The 13458-nt window shown below is 53.1% G+C and overlaps 4 protein-coding genes across 4 annotated transcripts; 1 reads left to right on the plus strand and 3 right to left on the minus strand.

The window, feature by feature from the left end:
* Positions 1–1512: 1512 nt before the first annotated feature.
* NEUTE1DRAFT_117624 (uncharacterized protein) lies at positions 1513–3144 on the minus strand (the record flags this gene model as incomplete). The annotated part of the gene is made up of 4 exons (XM_009854564.1): positions 1513–1559; positions 1628–1967; positions 2036–2866; positions 2933–3144. 3 exons carry the CDS (start codon positions 3095–3097, stop codon positions 1923–1925), a joined length of 1041 nt encoding a protein of 346 aa, XP_009852866.1.
* Positions 3145–4553: 1409 nt separating this feature from the next.
* Positions 4554–5262, minus strand: NEUTE1DRAFT_130900 (uncharacterized protein; the record flags this gene model as incomplete). Its single annotated transcript, XM_009854565.1, has 2 exons — positions 4554–4825; positions 5085–5262. 2 exons carry the CDS (start codon positions 5260–5262, stop codon positions 4554–4556), a joined length of 450 nt encoding a protein of 149 aa, XP_009852867.1.
* A 1432-nt stretch (positions 5263–6694) lies between these two features.
* Positions 6695–8527, minus strand: NEUTE1DRAFT_85010 (uncharacterized protein; the record flags this gene model as incomplete). The annotated part of the gene is made up of 2 exons (XM_009854566.1): positions 6695–8059; positions 8231–8527. The coding sequence occupies 2 exons, from the start codon at positions 8437–8439 to the stop codon at positions 7546–7548; spliced, it is 723 nt and encodes a 240-aa protein (XP_009852868.1).
* A 1324-nt stretch (positions 8528–9851) lies between these two features.
* Positions 9852–12211, plus strand: NEUTE1DRAFT_85013 (uncharacterized protein; the record flags this gene model as incomplete). The annotated part of the gene is made up of 2 exons (XM_009854567.1): positions 9852–10242; positions 10383–12211. 2 exons carry the CDS (start codon positions 9852–9854, stop codon positions 12191–12193), a joined length of 2202 nt encoding a protein of 733 aa, XP_009852869.1.
* Positions 12212–13458: the final 1247 nt, after the last annotated feature.

The raw sequence follows: 13458 nt of genomic DNA on the forward strand, positions 1-13458 counted from the left end.
TTTTGATTTTGATCTGATAATGAAGTACTTCCCAAGACTCTCGCTGATTTCTACGCCTTTCGTGGTTGCATCTGTCGTCTTTTTATTCAGCTTTGTTCTTCAAATGTCCATGGATCGCAACGTGCAACAACCACAGACAGATATGGCTGCCAACGCACTCAAAAATGTGGTTGTGGTAGGAGGATCATATGTTGGGAAGGTGAGTTAGGGCCCTTCTTGCCCATTCACGGCACGAATTCTCAAAATGAAATGCTGACCATCACTTAAAGGCCGCCGCCAAAGAACTCGCAAACCTCCTTCCCTCATCTCATCGAGTAAGTCTCTCCATTCGTTCCATCCTCACCATCAAAACCCCCATCAACTAACACAGGCAACCTCCGTCCAGGTCATCCTCATAGAACCCCACACCCACTTCCACCACCTCTTCGCCTTCCCCCGTTTCGCCATCCTCCCCTCGCACGAACATAAAGCCTTCATCCCTTATACCTCCCTCTTCTCCTCCTCCTCCCCTTCCTCCCATCTGATCCTCCCCGCCAAAGTCCTCTCTCTGTCCACCTCGCCCAAGGGCAATAACCTCCTCACCCTCGACCGTCCCGTCCCCTTTCCCTCTTCCCTTTCCTCCTCCTCTTTGGAGAAAACAACCAAAATCCCCTTCGACTTTCTCCTCTGCGCAACCGGCACCCGCCTTTCTCCACCCGGCACCTCCCCCCACGACACCAAACCTCTCTCCATTTCGTTCCTACAATCCTTCCAAAACGCCATCGCCCACCCCGAGACCAAACACGTGGTGATTGTAGGAGGCGGCGCAGTGGGGGTGCAAATGGCTTGCGACCTCAAGGAGCTGTACCCTACTAAGCGCGTGACGCTGGTTCACTCGCGCGAGCAGTTGATGCCTGTTTATCATGAGCGACTGAGCGAGATTATCAAGGAGCGGTTTGCTGAACTGGGGGTGGAAACGGCACTGGGCAAAAGGGCGGTGGTGCCGCCGGAGGAAGGGGGGTGGCCACTCCCGGTGCCTGGAGAGGAAGGGAAGAAAAAGATGGAGGTGAGATTGGTGGATGGGAGTGTGGTGGAGGGGGATGTGGTGGTGCAGGCTACGGGACAGGAGGCTAATAATGGGTTTTTGCTGGGGTTGGAAGAAAAAGAAGAGGAGAAGGGGAGGGTGATTAATCCTCGGAATGGGTTCGTCAAGGTGAAGCCGACGATGCAGTTCGCTGATGAACGGTTTTCGGATTTCATGTTTGCTGTGGGCGATATTGCGGATTCGGGGGCGCATAAGGCAGCAAGGCCGGGGATGGTGCAGGCAGCGGTGGCGGCGAGGAATGTGGTCAAGCTGATTGAGGGAGGGAAGGAGGCGGAGGAGTTGGAGAGCGTGGAGGTGCAGCCGGCGGCGATACACTTGACGCTTGGTTTGGTGAGTTTTCCGTCTCCTGATGAGTTCCCTTCTTGAGGAGCTGAGTTTGCTGACCTGTTGTGGTGGGATAGACCAAGAACATCATCTTCAGAAATCCCAACCCGGCTGCTGGCCAGACCGAACCGACGTACACGTTGAAAGATGAGTAAGTCTCTCACTCTCATGCCCCCGGACAGATGTCTATAAGCAAACAAGCAGCTAACTTATGAACAGTGGCAGTGCGGATATGGGCGTTGATCGGCTTTGGGTTATGAACGACATTAAGGTCACCGGACCGCAGGAGTATCATCTATAGGTAAAAATGGTAAATGTCGAGGAGAAGTGCAAGGGAAATATCACGAGGGGGCAACCGCAAGAGCTAATTATAAAGTCGAATCAGTCTCCCCAGGACAAAGAAAAAGGCGCACCATTGTTGTGTTATCAAGATGGTATCATTATACTATTGTATTTCATCACAACATCAAAATCTCTACCCAATCCTGATGCCAATCCGCAATCATTGGCACATCTACTCGATCTTGATGCCAACCTTGCCGAAGTGCTTCTGGGCCCACTGTTTTCGATTGTCAGCATACATCTCTCTCTCATCACCACTTGGAAACCCTTGGGATAGTGACTTACCATGTACTCATAAGCCTCCTTGGCCTGGTCCAAGGTGAAGATGGTCTTGTCAACAACGGGGTGGATGTTGTTGGCCTCAATGGCAGCGCACATGTCCTCCATGAGCTGCCTGCTGCCGACGTAGACACCGCGAACAGTGCAGATTCTGCTGAGGGTCTCGAGGATGCTCTCCTTGGGCTGAGCACCACCGAGGAAACCAATGATGGAGATGATACCCTCGTACTTGATGGCAACCATGCTCTGGCCGAGGGTGCCGGCACCACCGACCTCAATGATGTGGTCAACACCCTGGTTGTTGGGGGTGAGCTTGCGGGCAGTCTCGCCCCAGTTGGGGTCCTCGCGGTAGTTGATGACGTGATCAGCACCGAGCTTCTTGAGCATCTCGGCCTTCTCCTTGGAGGAGGTGGTGGCGATCACCTTGGCACCACCGGCCTTGGCGAACTGGAGGGCAAAGAGGGAGACACCACCGGTACCCTGGGTGAGGACCCACTGGCCGGGCTTGAGGGCCTTGAGGCCGTAGAGGGCGTTCCACGAAGTCACACCGGCGCACACGAGGGTGGCGGCCTCAACGTCGTTGAGGTTGGAGGGGGTGCGGACGACGCCGTCCTCGTGGAAGACACCGTACTGGCGGAGAGTGCCATCGAAAACACCGCCGAGGCCAGAGGAGGCAGCGCGGACGTCGATGTCGCCGAACTGGTGCCACTGGTTGAAGAGGGTGGTGACCTTGTCGCCCTTCTTCCACTTGGTGACCTTGGAGCCAACGGCAACGACCTCACCGGCACCATCGGAGGCGGCAACGACGGGGAGGTTGATGGGGAAAGGGTACTTGCCCTGTATTTCTTTGTCAGTTGTCTGTTCGATATGAGTTAGTGTGACATGATGGTGAGATGTACGAACCTGGGGGATGATGAGATCACGGTAGTTCAGGGAAGCACCGCGAAGACGGACGAGAACGTCGTTGTCACCGGGCTTGGGGACGGGGCCCTGCTCCTTGATGAGGCCATCGAAGCCCTTCTCCTTGCTGGTGACGACCCACTGCGGCTGAGTAGAAGGGAGAGACATTGTGAACTAGGTATTATGGTAAATCTGGTGTAGATGAAAGACAAGATGAGAAGAGATGAGATGAGATGAGATGGAGAGTGAAAAAGGTTGGAAAGAGCAGAGGTAGAAAGAAGAAGGTCGAGGTATTTGTTTATATGTCGATGGTCAATCCGTCTCCCCTCCTCGTCCACGCATGGCCAGCGATTAGTGAGCTGTATTTGTATTTGTAAACCATGATCCCCACATATCATGGAGACAGCTCCGGTCGTGACCCCACAGAAGGACGTGGGCCTTCCAGCGCATCGTATTCCCATTGAGGTATCCATCTCGTCTTTGGCAGCTGCCTCTCTCTTCTCATCCATCATTCTTGCCAGTCAACTATGTATTTATCGCCTAACGGTAGGTATCTTGTATCGTGTACCTAAGGGCCGTTCTGCCCGTGTAATCCCCCCTCAGTTGATGGGATGACCGACGTCATCATTCGCGAACTTTCGTATCACCGGTAGGCCTCTAAGCGAAGTGTGCCCAGACCCCCGCGAGTGGAGTCGCTCCGGCTCTTCCTACCGAACCGCCCGTCTTATTTGCAACTGCCGCCGGTGCTACGGTACCGTCGTCTCGGCGCCGGCCCGGGCCCGTGAGCTATTGATGCCCACGTGAAATGTACACTATGTACACTCCCGCTTCACTGCTGTCGATATCATCAAGTTCAACCTCACCATTCCATCCCATACACTACAATGGGAACCACCACAGGTCAGTGGAGAAACAGCATCCGAGATCCGCAAGCGCCCCGTTACGTACATGTACACACCGCTCGGCAACACCTCCAATGACAAGTCTAGAATCTTCGATAACGCGGTTGTTGATTATAAACCAAGGCCCCGTATCTTCCGCCGCCTGAATCGCGTTCAGTTGTCGATGTTGATCGAACATTCATTCGCGCCGATCAGGGCAGACTGGATTCGTCAACAGATCCAAAAGCTTTGGGGGGGAATTCGGGGTGCTGTTATCCACGTTTCATGTGTCAGCACAGCGTCTAAAAATACCCAAGGACGACCGGAACAGAGAGGACACTCACAACAATAGAAGCTCGCCAAGCCCGGTAACCGGATCCCATCCCTCCCCTGCCAGGAACCCACAAGCGGAATTCACTCCGATCGTAACGTCGTTGAAAATGTCGGGATCCGCACACTGTTTGTTTCGCATTCTGTTTTGGTCAGCCCTATCGCGTGGTTTCGTATCATCTTTTTCCCGCCCATCGACCATACGCTACACCTTCGCGCCTCCAATTCCTTCCCCTACCCAACCTAAAACCGCTTCCCACCTCCACCACGGTCCATACCTTACCCTTTCTTCCGACATCGGCGAAAGGAAATAGAAGACTTACAGCCAAGAGGATGAACAAACCCCAACCTCCCCCAACCCTTTTCATTACCACCTTCATTCTCCCCTCAACGTGTCTTCTCAACGTGTCTTCTCAACGTGCAACCAAAGTTAACACCGCCCCCCACACCGGAGCCGCCAGCGACGTGCTTCCAATCTCGTGCCAATCACCAGCGATCCGAACCAGATAGTGATCATCAACAGCGCTGACGTCAGGATAGCCACGGCCTGCCTGATTGTAAACGCCGCTTCCGAGGTTGAGGTTGCTGTCATTGTTGATAGTAAAGTTCGTTGCAATGAGTTTGGGTATAGCGTAGCTGGTAAAATCGAGTTGCGGTCCAACTTGGGAAAAGTACGAGGCGATGGCTGAGAAATTGATCAAAAAAAATTGAAAAAAACTCAAGGCGAAGCATAGGAAAGACTTTGGAAACCACCCCACCCAAAGCGAAATCTCGATGTGGCTCGTTCTATCAACAGGCATCTCGGTCCTCATGGGTTAGTCTTCGACTTCGAAACATTCAGACCCATTCGGAAAGCACCAACCGCCAAGACATAACTTCGTTGTCGGTTAGGTTGATGTGCCTCGCTTGCCTGGAGTGCGTGCATCTAACCGACGAGTACCTACATACGGACATTGAACTCGCATCGCTTTTTACCGACCTACTCGGGTGAAGAACCCTCCCTTCCATGTCGCCCTGCTCGCCAGCACACCTGTTCTTGTGACTGTCATCCCCGGGGTACGAACCGACTTCATCGTCACCCGACGCCATAACCACGGTTATCCCTTGAAGTCCCAGCTTCATGTTTTCGGAGCATTGGCGATGGAGGTGAGGAAGCCGGGAGGTTCCCTTCGCCTCCGCCGTATGAGAAAGAGATTACGGGGTTGGGGTTCAGTCCAGTCGTATAGGCCGCACTGACGGGTGCCTTCGTATTTCATGTCGGAGGCAGGGATGGAGGAGGAGGAGTCAGCGAACGAGTTGGAGTAAATGGGGTCAAGACAGGCCGGGTCTTTCCTGCAATCGCCTGTTTCGCGTGGAATGCGGAGTAGGTGCAGTAGGAGCCGATGAGGGCCTCGAATAAGAATGTTGAGCTGTCATGAATCGACGCTGTTCAAGGTAGGTAGGTGTTGTGTTCCGGTGGGAGAGGGGGAGAGGGAATGAAAGGGGGGAAAGAACCCCGAACTTTCCAAAACCCTCTGAATGGCGTATCCTGCGACGTCTGGTCGCTCTCATTGTACTCATCATCCGTCTGGAAAAAAGACTGTCTTTCGCAGCCAGATCAGTGGCCAAGCGGCGTGGAAGTCCAGACTTGACTCGGCGCCGTATTCATCGGAGGTCCGGGCGGCACCAATGGCCCATCGGAGAGCTTCTTAACATGGTAGGTGCCGTTTGCCTGGGACCTTTTCCTTGTCTACACTGTCAACATCTTTGTGCTGCACCAAGCAGATGAGTTTGGCTGTTGCTTACGGGTAAATGTTGCCAACATATCGGTACAAATACGTCGAGCCCGCCGCTGGTCGCGTTCCGAAGTTGTTTCCTAGGGCAAACAGACCAGCAAGACAGCGATGAACGAGGTAAAGATACGAGAGATCATGGGAGAAAGAAGATAAGAATGCACAGATCATGAAAATCGAGGCTGGTCATGATTCTAGTAAAGCCAACCTCTGCTTGAAGGTATACCTAGTTGAAGGGCCATGATGTAAGATGTCGGTTTATGAATTGAGCAGGAGTAGTAATCAACTGGCGGGCTGTTGGTCCCGAACACCAAGGGGACGGCGGCTCGTTGAGTCCAAGGCGGCATGGATTCATCCGGGTAAGAACTGAGGAGAGGCACATTCGGGGTCCGATGAAGAAACGAACCTACAGTAAGAAGACTGTAATTGCGAAGACTTGATGCTAAATCCAATTGCTTGATGTGTTGGCAATTCTTGTCTTCGTGGAGGAGACCAGATGCTTGTTGTCAGAGGAAGAAAGTGACGGGAAGTCGTCGTAAAAAGATGCCAAGAGATCACTCACTGTAGCATGCGCTAAACCATAGGGCCGATCACGCTAAAACAGCGCTGCCCACTTCCCATAAGCTTCCCGCCCGCCCGACTCCACAAAACGTGGCCTGAGCTGCCCCGCATCGGCCACCTTATCGTCGCTTATCGCAACAGAACCCCGGGCCCCTCTGTCATCCTTCAAGTTAGTTTTCTTCCATCCACTGATCGATCACCAAACCCTCCGGCTGCGCCGTACCACGTAATCCGCCTCAACGAGCCTCCAGGCACCAGTAGGCACCATCAGCGTAATCCCAACCACAGCCAACCTGAAGCTCGACAGCGATAACACCATGGCCTTCTCCCCCTCGAGCTAACCGGGCTCTCCCCCCTCCTCCTCTTCCTCCATCATAAGCCTCCATTCCCTAGACGAGATTCTCGACAAAAGAAGAAACAAGAAGAACAATAGACTTCCTCTACCGCACCCGACCGTCCTCCGTCACAGAATCCGACCTCCTCCGCGTCTTGTTGGCCGACCGCGTTATCGGTGCTCTCATCGTCTGCGCCCTCGGCGACGCAATTGACCTCTACACCGAATTCCTCTCCGCCGCCGAGTCAGAGAAAGCCTACCCGCATAAGCGCTTCGTCCTGTCTACCGTATCCTCCCCAAACTCGCAAGACCAAGCAGAGTCAACACCCTTCGGACTCGACCACCACCGTGCCCCGCAAACGCCCAGAGACTGGACAAACGACACCGATCACTTATCCTGCTCTCCTTTTTACACACGGCCAAAATACCCGGTCCTGGCGTCGCTCCCTTACAACCCGTACCGATTTGTTTGGGCGGTGGGGAAAGAGGGAGAGGGGTTCTGAGCAGGGAGGAAATAAATTAGAGGTGAACAGAGTTGAATGAGAGGGTGTGTAGAAAAGATGGAGGATGCTATGAGGAATGAATGATGGGCTGAGTTCGCCATCTTGACCACGTTTGATGGGACAGACCGCTCCATTATGCCTCATCGGCCAGTCCAAGTCAGCTTCTCCATCTGCCCCTTCACCATTCCTGACCTCTTCCATGACTATCAGCTTTCATTCGCGTCTTGCACTACTCTTAATGCCCCCTCTCCTTATTCTCCTTTACCATCGCCTCATACTTCTCCCTCTCCACATCCAACCTCTTCACCACCCTTGCCGGATTCCCCGCAACAACCACAAAATCCTCTACATCCTTCGTCACCACACTTCCCGCCCCAACCACCACCCCCCTCCCAATCCTCACGCCCGGCAACACCACACAACTCCCACCAAACCAGCAATCCTCCCCAACCGTAATCGGCTTCCCTAGCTCCGGGCCCCTCACTCCGTTCCGCGTGATGGGATCAATGGGGTGCGTGGCAGAGTAAAAGTGGACATTTGGGCCGATGAGCGTGCGTGCCCCGATGGTGATGGGACACACGTCTAGCAAAGTGCACGAGGAGTTCATGTACACACCCTTGCCCAGCTTAACATTGCTGCCGTAGTCCATCTTGATGGGCGTGTCGATGTAGGGGAAGTCATCGAATTGGTCGGCGTCTTGCTCGGGGTCGTCCAGCTTGGGAGGCAAGGGGGTTGGGTCTTGGAGGAGGCTGTTTTGGTTGTCAACTTTTTGTTCTCTTAATGTCTACCAAACGTTTCTATCATTTTTTTCTTTTTGTTTGATAGGTTAGGTTAAGTTGCTGCATGAAAACAACAGCCGAGGTAAGTGTGATAAGGTGAGGTGAGTGACATGAAAGGGGCTGGGGGATGATGAAACTCACTCCATCAACAACTCGGCTACCCTCCTCCTTGACGTCTCCCCGTCCGCTGCCTCCGTGTTATACTTGAGCATGGCGCTCTTGCAGCGCGCTCTGCCTTTTACCAGGTCGGGAGTCCAGCTGTAGTAGAGCTCGCCGGCGAGCATGCGCCGGTGGTTCTCGGCGCAGTCGGCGGGGGAGGAGGGGTCGGGGCGAATGGCGGGTTCCGACATCTTCTATTTTGTGTCGTAATGCTGAACCAGCTTGATCATATACTCTATTCTAGTATGTTTATGCGTGCGGGAGGTGATGATAAATGAGCGTTGCTTTTGTTTACTTTTGGCAACACAAAAGCAATAGTGTCATGAAGCGGAGTTGGGCGGAGTTTGAGGACCTTGTTGGTTAGCTGGCCTCGGCGGAGCGGGGTCCGTTTCCTGATACGAGGTCAGCTGTCAGCGTGGCATTGGCGTTGGCGGGATGACGGTCTGGTTTGAAAGTTTTGAACATACAATTATTGCTGGTCTATTTTCATGGACTTGGAGATTTCAGTGTCGAGGCTTTTGTTGTCTAGTTTCTATCTCATCTTGGGGATGATCGTGGCGCGGGCAAAGTGACTGGATCCTTTGAAAACAAAAGTACTCACTCATAATAACTGCCACGAAGCCAACATACCATCGAAATCGGACCATATCAGTTCAATCGGGTATGGTGTAGCGGTAACATCGTTGACTCTCACTTCTCAGGAGTGACTGCTCTCTCAACAGCCCCGGGTTCGACTCCCGGTATCCGAGTCTCAATATCTTTTTGCATTTTTTTTTTTCGCTTTTATCTCATTCCAACAACGTCGTCCTTGTTGCTGCCTTGTTTTTCTCTTGTCGCTCTTGTCGCTCTTGTCTTGTGAACTGTTTGTTCCTCCGTTAATTTCCCAGTTGCTCCTTTCGAAAATTTATTCCCTGTTCAGTACTTGGCTATTTTGTGGACAATCTTGTTGGCTGCTCCTTCCCATCGATGTGAGCTGTGGCCCGACGTCAATGCCGCAGCTCATTCTTGCAAATTTACCCTCCTTAAATATTTCCCTATATTCCCGCTCCCACAAACACTTCTCCATTCCCACAACAGCGAACTAGGAACCCAATTCAAATTTATCTTCCATCCGTTTGTTACTTATCGTTATAGCGCGTCCAGCTAGTGCCTGTTTGTAGCGCAATTGCCCTCACGTCCCGAATACCGCCATCGAGTGCGGTCGCAGATATGCGGCAAGCGATCGTAGCAGTTAGTCCACTATCGCCTGGACACCAAAGTTCACAGAGATCCAGTTAGGCGAACATCTTTATGACCTCCGATCTCATTCTGTTCCTGGGGCCCCTCCAATACTTGATCTTCCACGCGCCGGGCAGAGCCAGAGGTACCGTACCAGACTCAACTGACTATGATCGCTCCATCGAAAACGCGAGAGTGACCAGGCCGGTGATGATGTCGTCAGCTACACGGCGCCGTTGCCAATTGGGTGCCTTGGCTCTACCACATTAGTGCTTACGACGTTACCACTGCCAGCTCAGAAAACGCAGCCAAAGGGACCTCCTCCAACGACTTGGACAAACCACCTTTCACTTCAGTTTCCCACCAACACAGCACGTTCCAAACCATGGACAATAACTCCCCAGCTCTGCAACCCCAGGCTGCGCCTTGGTCACTGTCGACATGGTGGGAAGAGTCACCTTCCTCAAGCAACACCCTGATATCCCGCGCGCCTCTTCCAGACACGAGATGCGAACAGTGCGAGGCGGCTATGAACAGCAAACCGAGGTATCTTTACCCCAAGGCTGTCTTAAGAGTTGCGCGTGCATCTCCCGATACCTGCTGGCAATGCCGCATCCTTCTGGCACTGGCTGAAAGGAGGCTGGGAAGACTCCTGGGCATTGACGAAGTGCTTGAAGTCGTGTGTGCGTGGGACAATCGTCACAAAATTATGATCCTCTATCTTGGCACTGGAGGTGGAGAGGAGAACCGACTTGTCAGTATCTCTTCGCTTAATGGTGAATGCCGTTGCCTCCGCTGAGTACCAGTTCCCAGGCTAACATCGTCTAAGCTCTTTCATGTCCCTGGAACACATTCGACGCCAGAAAGCATACCTCTTCCGTCGCCCATATGCTGGGCTCCCACTCTTACAAGGTAGCCTCCTCCTGGCTCAAAACGTGCGTGGCCGACCACGCGGGTTGTCCTGGCATGGAAGACACCCTCCTCCCGCGCCGAGTCATCCACATTGGCGCCAACTATACCGACATCCGTCTCGTTGAACACAGCTCACCAACTCTGGGCCGGTACACCTGCGTCAGCCACTGCTGGGGAGGAGCACAGCCGCTAACCACAACCACCCACAACATCGCGCAACACCTAGAGCGAATCGAGTGGAACAGCATCTCCAAAACCTTCCAGGACGCCATCAAGTTTACCGCCCATCTCGGAATTTCGTACATATGGATTGATTCTCTGTGCATCATCCAAGACTCTCCCCAAGACTGGGTAGAGGAGTCGGCCAAGATGTGTAGCATCTTTGAGAACGGGCATCTCACCATTGCAGCCTCTGCTGCTTCGAATGGCAGCGGTGGTCTACCAATTCGCGACTCCTCCGGCTTCGTTCGCCTTAGCGGCACCACATCCTCTCCTGAAAGCAAACCTTTTGACATAATAGGTTACTTCGAGCTAGGCGGCATAGAGGTACGCGACCACCCTTCCCCAACCAACCATCGTATGCCTTTGTTTTCCCGTGGTTGGGTCCATCAAGAAATGCTCTTGAGTCCGAGGGTGGTTCATTTTGCCAAGAAAGAACTGCTGTGGGAGTGTAAAACGGCAGGGACGTGTCAGTGTCCTCAGCCACCCACATTTCGAAACATCTTCTTCAAGGAGGGGCACTACGAGGCGCTGAATCCCTCCAGACAGTCTAGCGCTCGGTTAGCAGGCGATCTTCTGGCCCGCCAATGGCACAAGATCGTCGAGTCATATTCCAGCCTCCATTTGTCGTTCCCGGAGGACAAATTTCCTGCTCTATCTGGGCTCGCCCAACAGATGAGCAAGAGGCGAGGGCAGGAAGTGCGGTACCTAGCCGGCCTTTGGAGTGATTCCCTCCTGACAGATTTACTATGGACTGCGCCGTACAAGTATGTGTTGAAAATTGTTCGTATCCTACAAGGCAAGCACGAGTGGCGAGCACCCAGCTGGTCCTGGGCTGCTCGTGACGTGTCTGTTTATTTCCCCCGAACGGGGGCAGAAAGGAATGGGTTTACCTGTGAGGTCAAAGCCCTGTGCAACATTATCTGCGCGGAGACTACGCTGGCTACTACGGATAAAACAGGCCGTATTTCTGGCGGGCGGCTGGTTGTCAAAGGTAGATTATTTGATGCCAGTCTGTACCGGGACATTGAACCGTCTGTTTCAAGGGGCGGAACGGGGGAAACCAAGGCTACCATCACATTGAGCGTTCAGGTTTCCATGGACCTGACAGGCGGCGTCAAGACTTTCATCTCATATGCTTTCGAACGCGGAACCTGCGTCATCTTATTATTGACTCAGTCCGACGCCCAAGGGCTCAACAGCTCGAAGCCTGATGAGCTGGGGATTTTGGTCAAGGAGGGATTCAATCCTGACCCGATGACCGAGCTTTTGTCCATGAAGAGGACGGATATTAGGGAATATATGGGGAGTGATATCAAGGTATTGAGGATAGGAAGGGTGGGGAGGAGGATGCCTGCTCCCGATGACAAGAAATGGTTGGCGGATATGGAGTATGCACTGGTTTTGCAAGGCATTGACATTGAACCGACGAACCCTGACGGTGCTGGGGCGGCAAGGACCTACAGGCGAATCGGCATCATTCATCACGGTCGTGAGGGCTACAAGGGAGTGGAGAATGCAAGAGAGGATTTTTGGGAGCGCTATCCGAGTTGCTTCGAGGAGGGCGGAAGAGAGGAGACAATCACTCTTGTCTAGACTGGTACAGCGCCGCAGCAGAATGGAGGAGAGGGATGGTCAAAGATCCTTAACAGTGAGCTGCAAGGTACCTAAGGTAGTCGTCCATGATTAGCTTCTCATCTTGGCCACTGGCTCGCCTCCACTTCCCTTTCATACCTCTACAGCCCAAAGCGGGAATCCTCAGATGCTCTCCCGCCTCATGAGCATCACACATTGCACAGCGTCGCGACCGTGAAACCACGAGATCCACGTGTTTGGTTAACGGTCGACGAGCGGTGTGTTCCTCGTTTAGGAGGCCCTGCGCGTGGCCATTCGAGGATACCATATCGAGGCGGCAATCCGTCAGTGGTGGTTTCACAGCTGGGCCCAGATATGGATGCCATATGACTGATAGATGGTGTTGCACTCCTTCTCCTTTGCCTTTTTGTTCGGTATGCCATCTCCAGGACAGCTCTTCACAGTCCCACTGAAAACCTAAAGCTTCAAGACAACCTCCTGATGGCCGCGTTCATCTACACTACACCTTCGCAGGCACTTACTTTGTCAACGCGGCGACTTGCATGTGACAATACCAATCATCCCAAAAGAAGATGATTGGTGCCTATTTATGCTCGCTGCCAACCAGTCAAATTCTGTGAGGTGGCCGTAACACGCTAACCCAGCAGGTTCCGGCAGAGACACCAAGAAGTCTAAGGAACCGGCAAAGATCGCCATTCTCTTTGCCTAGTCGGCATCTAGAAGACGGACATTGCACGTTGATTGGCGTGCGCGATGCCTCGTGGTCTCACCAACCATCTTGCATCCGACCTCCAAGCAAGGTTCCCCCGCATCCTCGGTGATACCCTCCGGATCATGCGGCGACCGGGTCACGAACCCCTTGTGATTTGCTTCCCCAACGACATACAGACCAACGGCGTAACAGGTACGGATTGCCGAAAATGGGGAGGTTAGGTAGGTAGCAGATAGCATGGGATGTGTTGCACATCATGGCATTCATCGACTATTCTACTTCGCCAGACACAGCAGATGATCACCACGGATGTTGCCCTAGTCGTGTTACCGAGACAACGAATGGGTCTAGTACACCATGTGAACGTATCATGAAAGGAATTGAAGGTTGAGAACATGGTGCAGCCGTCTGAAGGTGGAAGGATGCAATGCAATGATGCAAGACAGATGCTGTCATCCGGTCTCTCCTTCCAGTCCTCATCGCAAACGGCAGATTGTCCAGTAACTGAACCAGGCAGTTATCTATCCGGTGCTGCCACTTCTAATTCAACAGA

This window comes from Neurospora tetrasperma, assembly GCF_000213175.1.
Source record: "Neurospora tetrasperma FGSC 2508 unplaced genomic scaffold NEUTE1scaffold_5, whole genome shotgun sequence".
Lineage (NCBI taxonomy): Eukaryota > Fungi > Ascomycota > Sordariomycetes > Sordariales > Sordariaceae > Neurospora > Neurospora tetrasperma.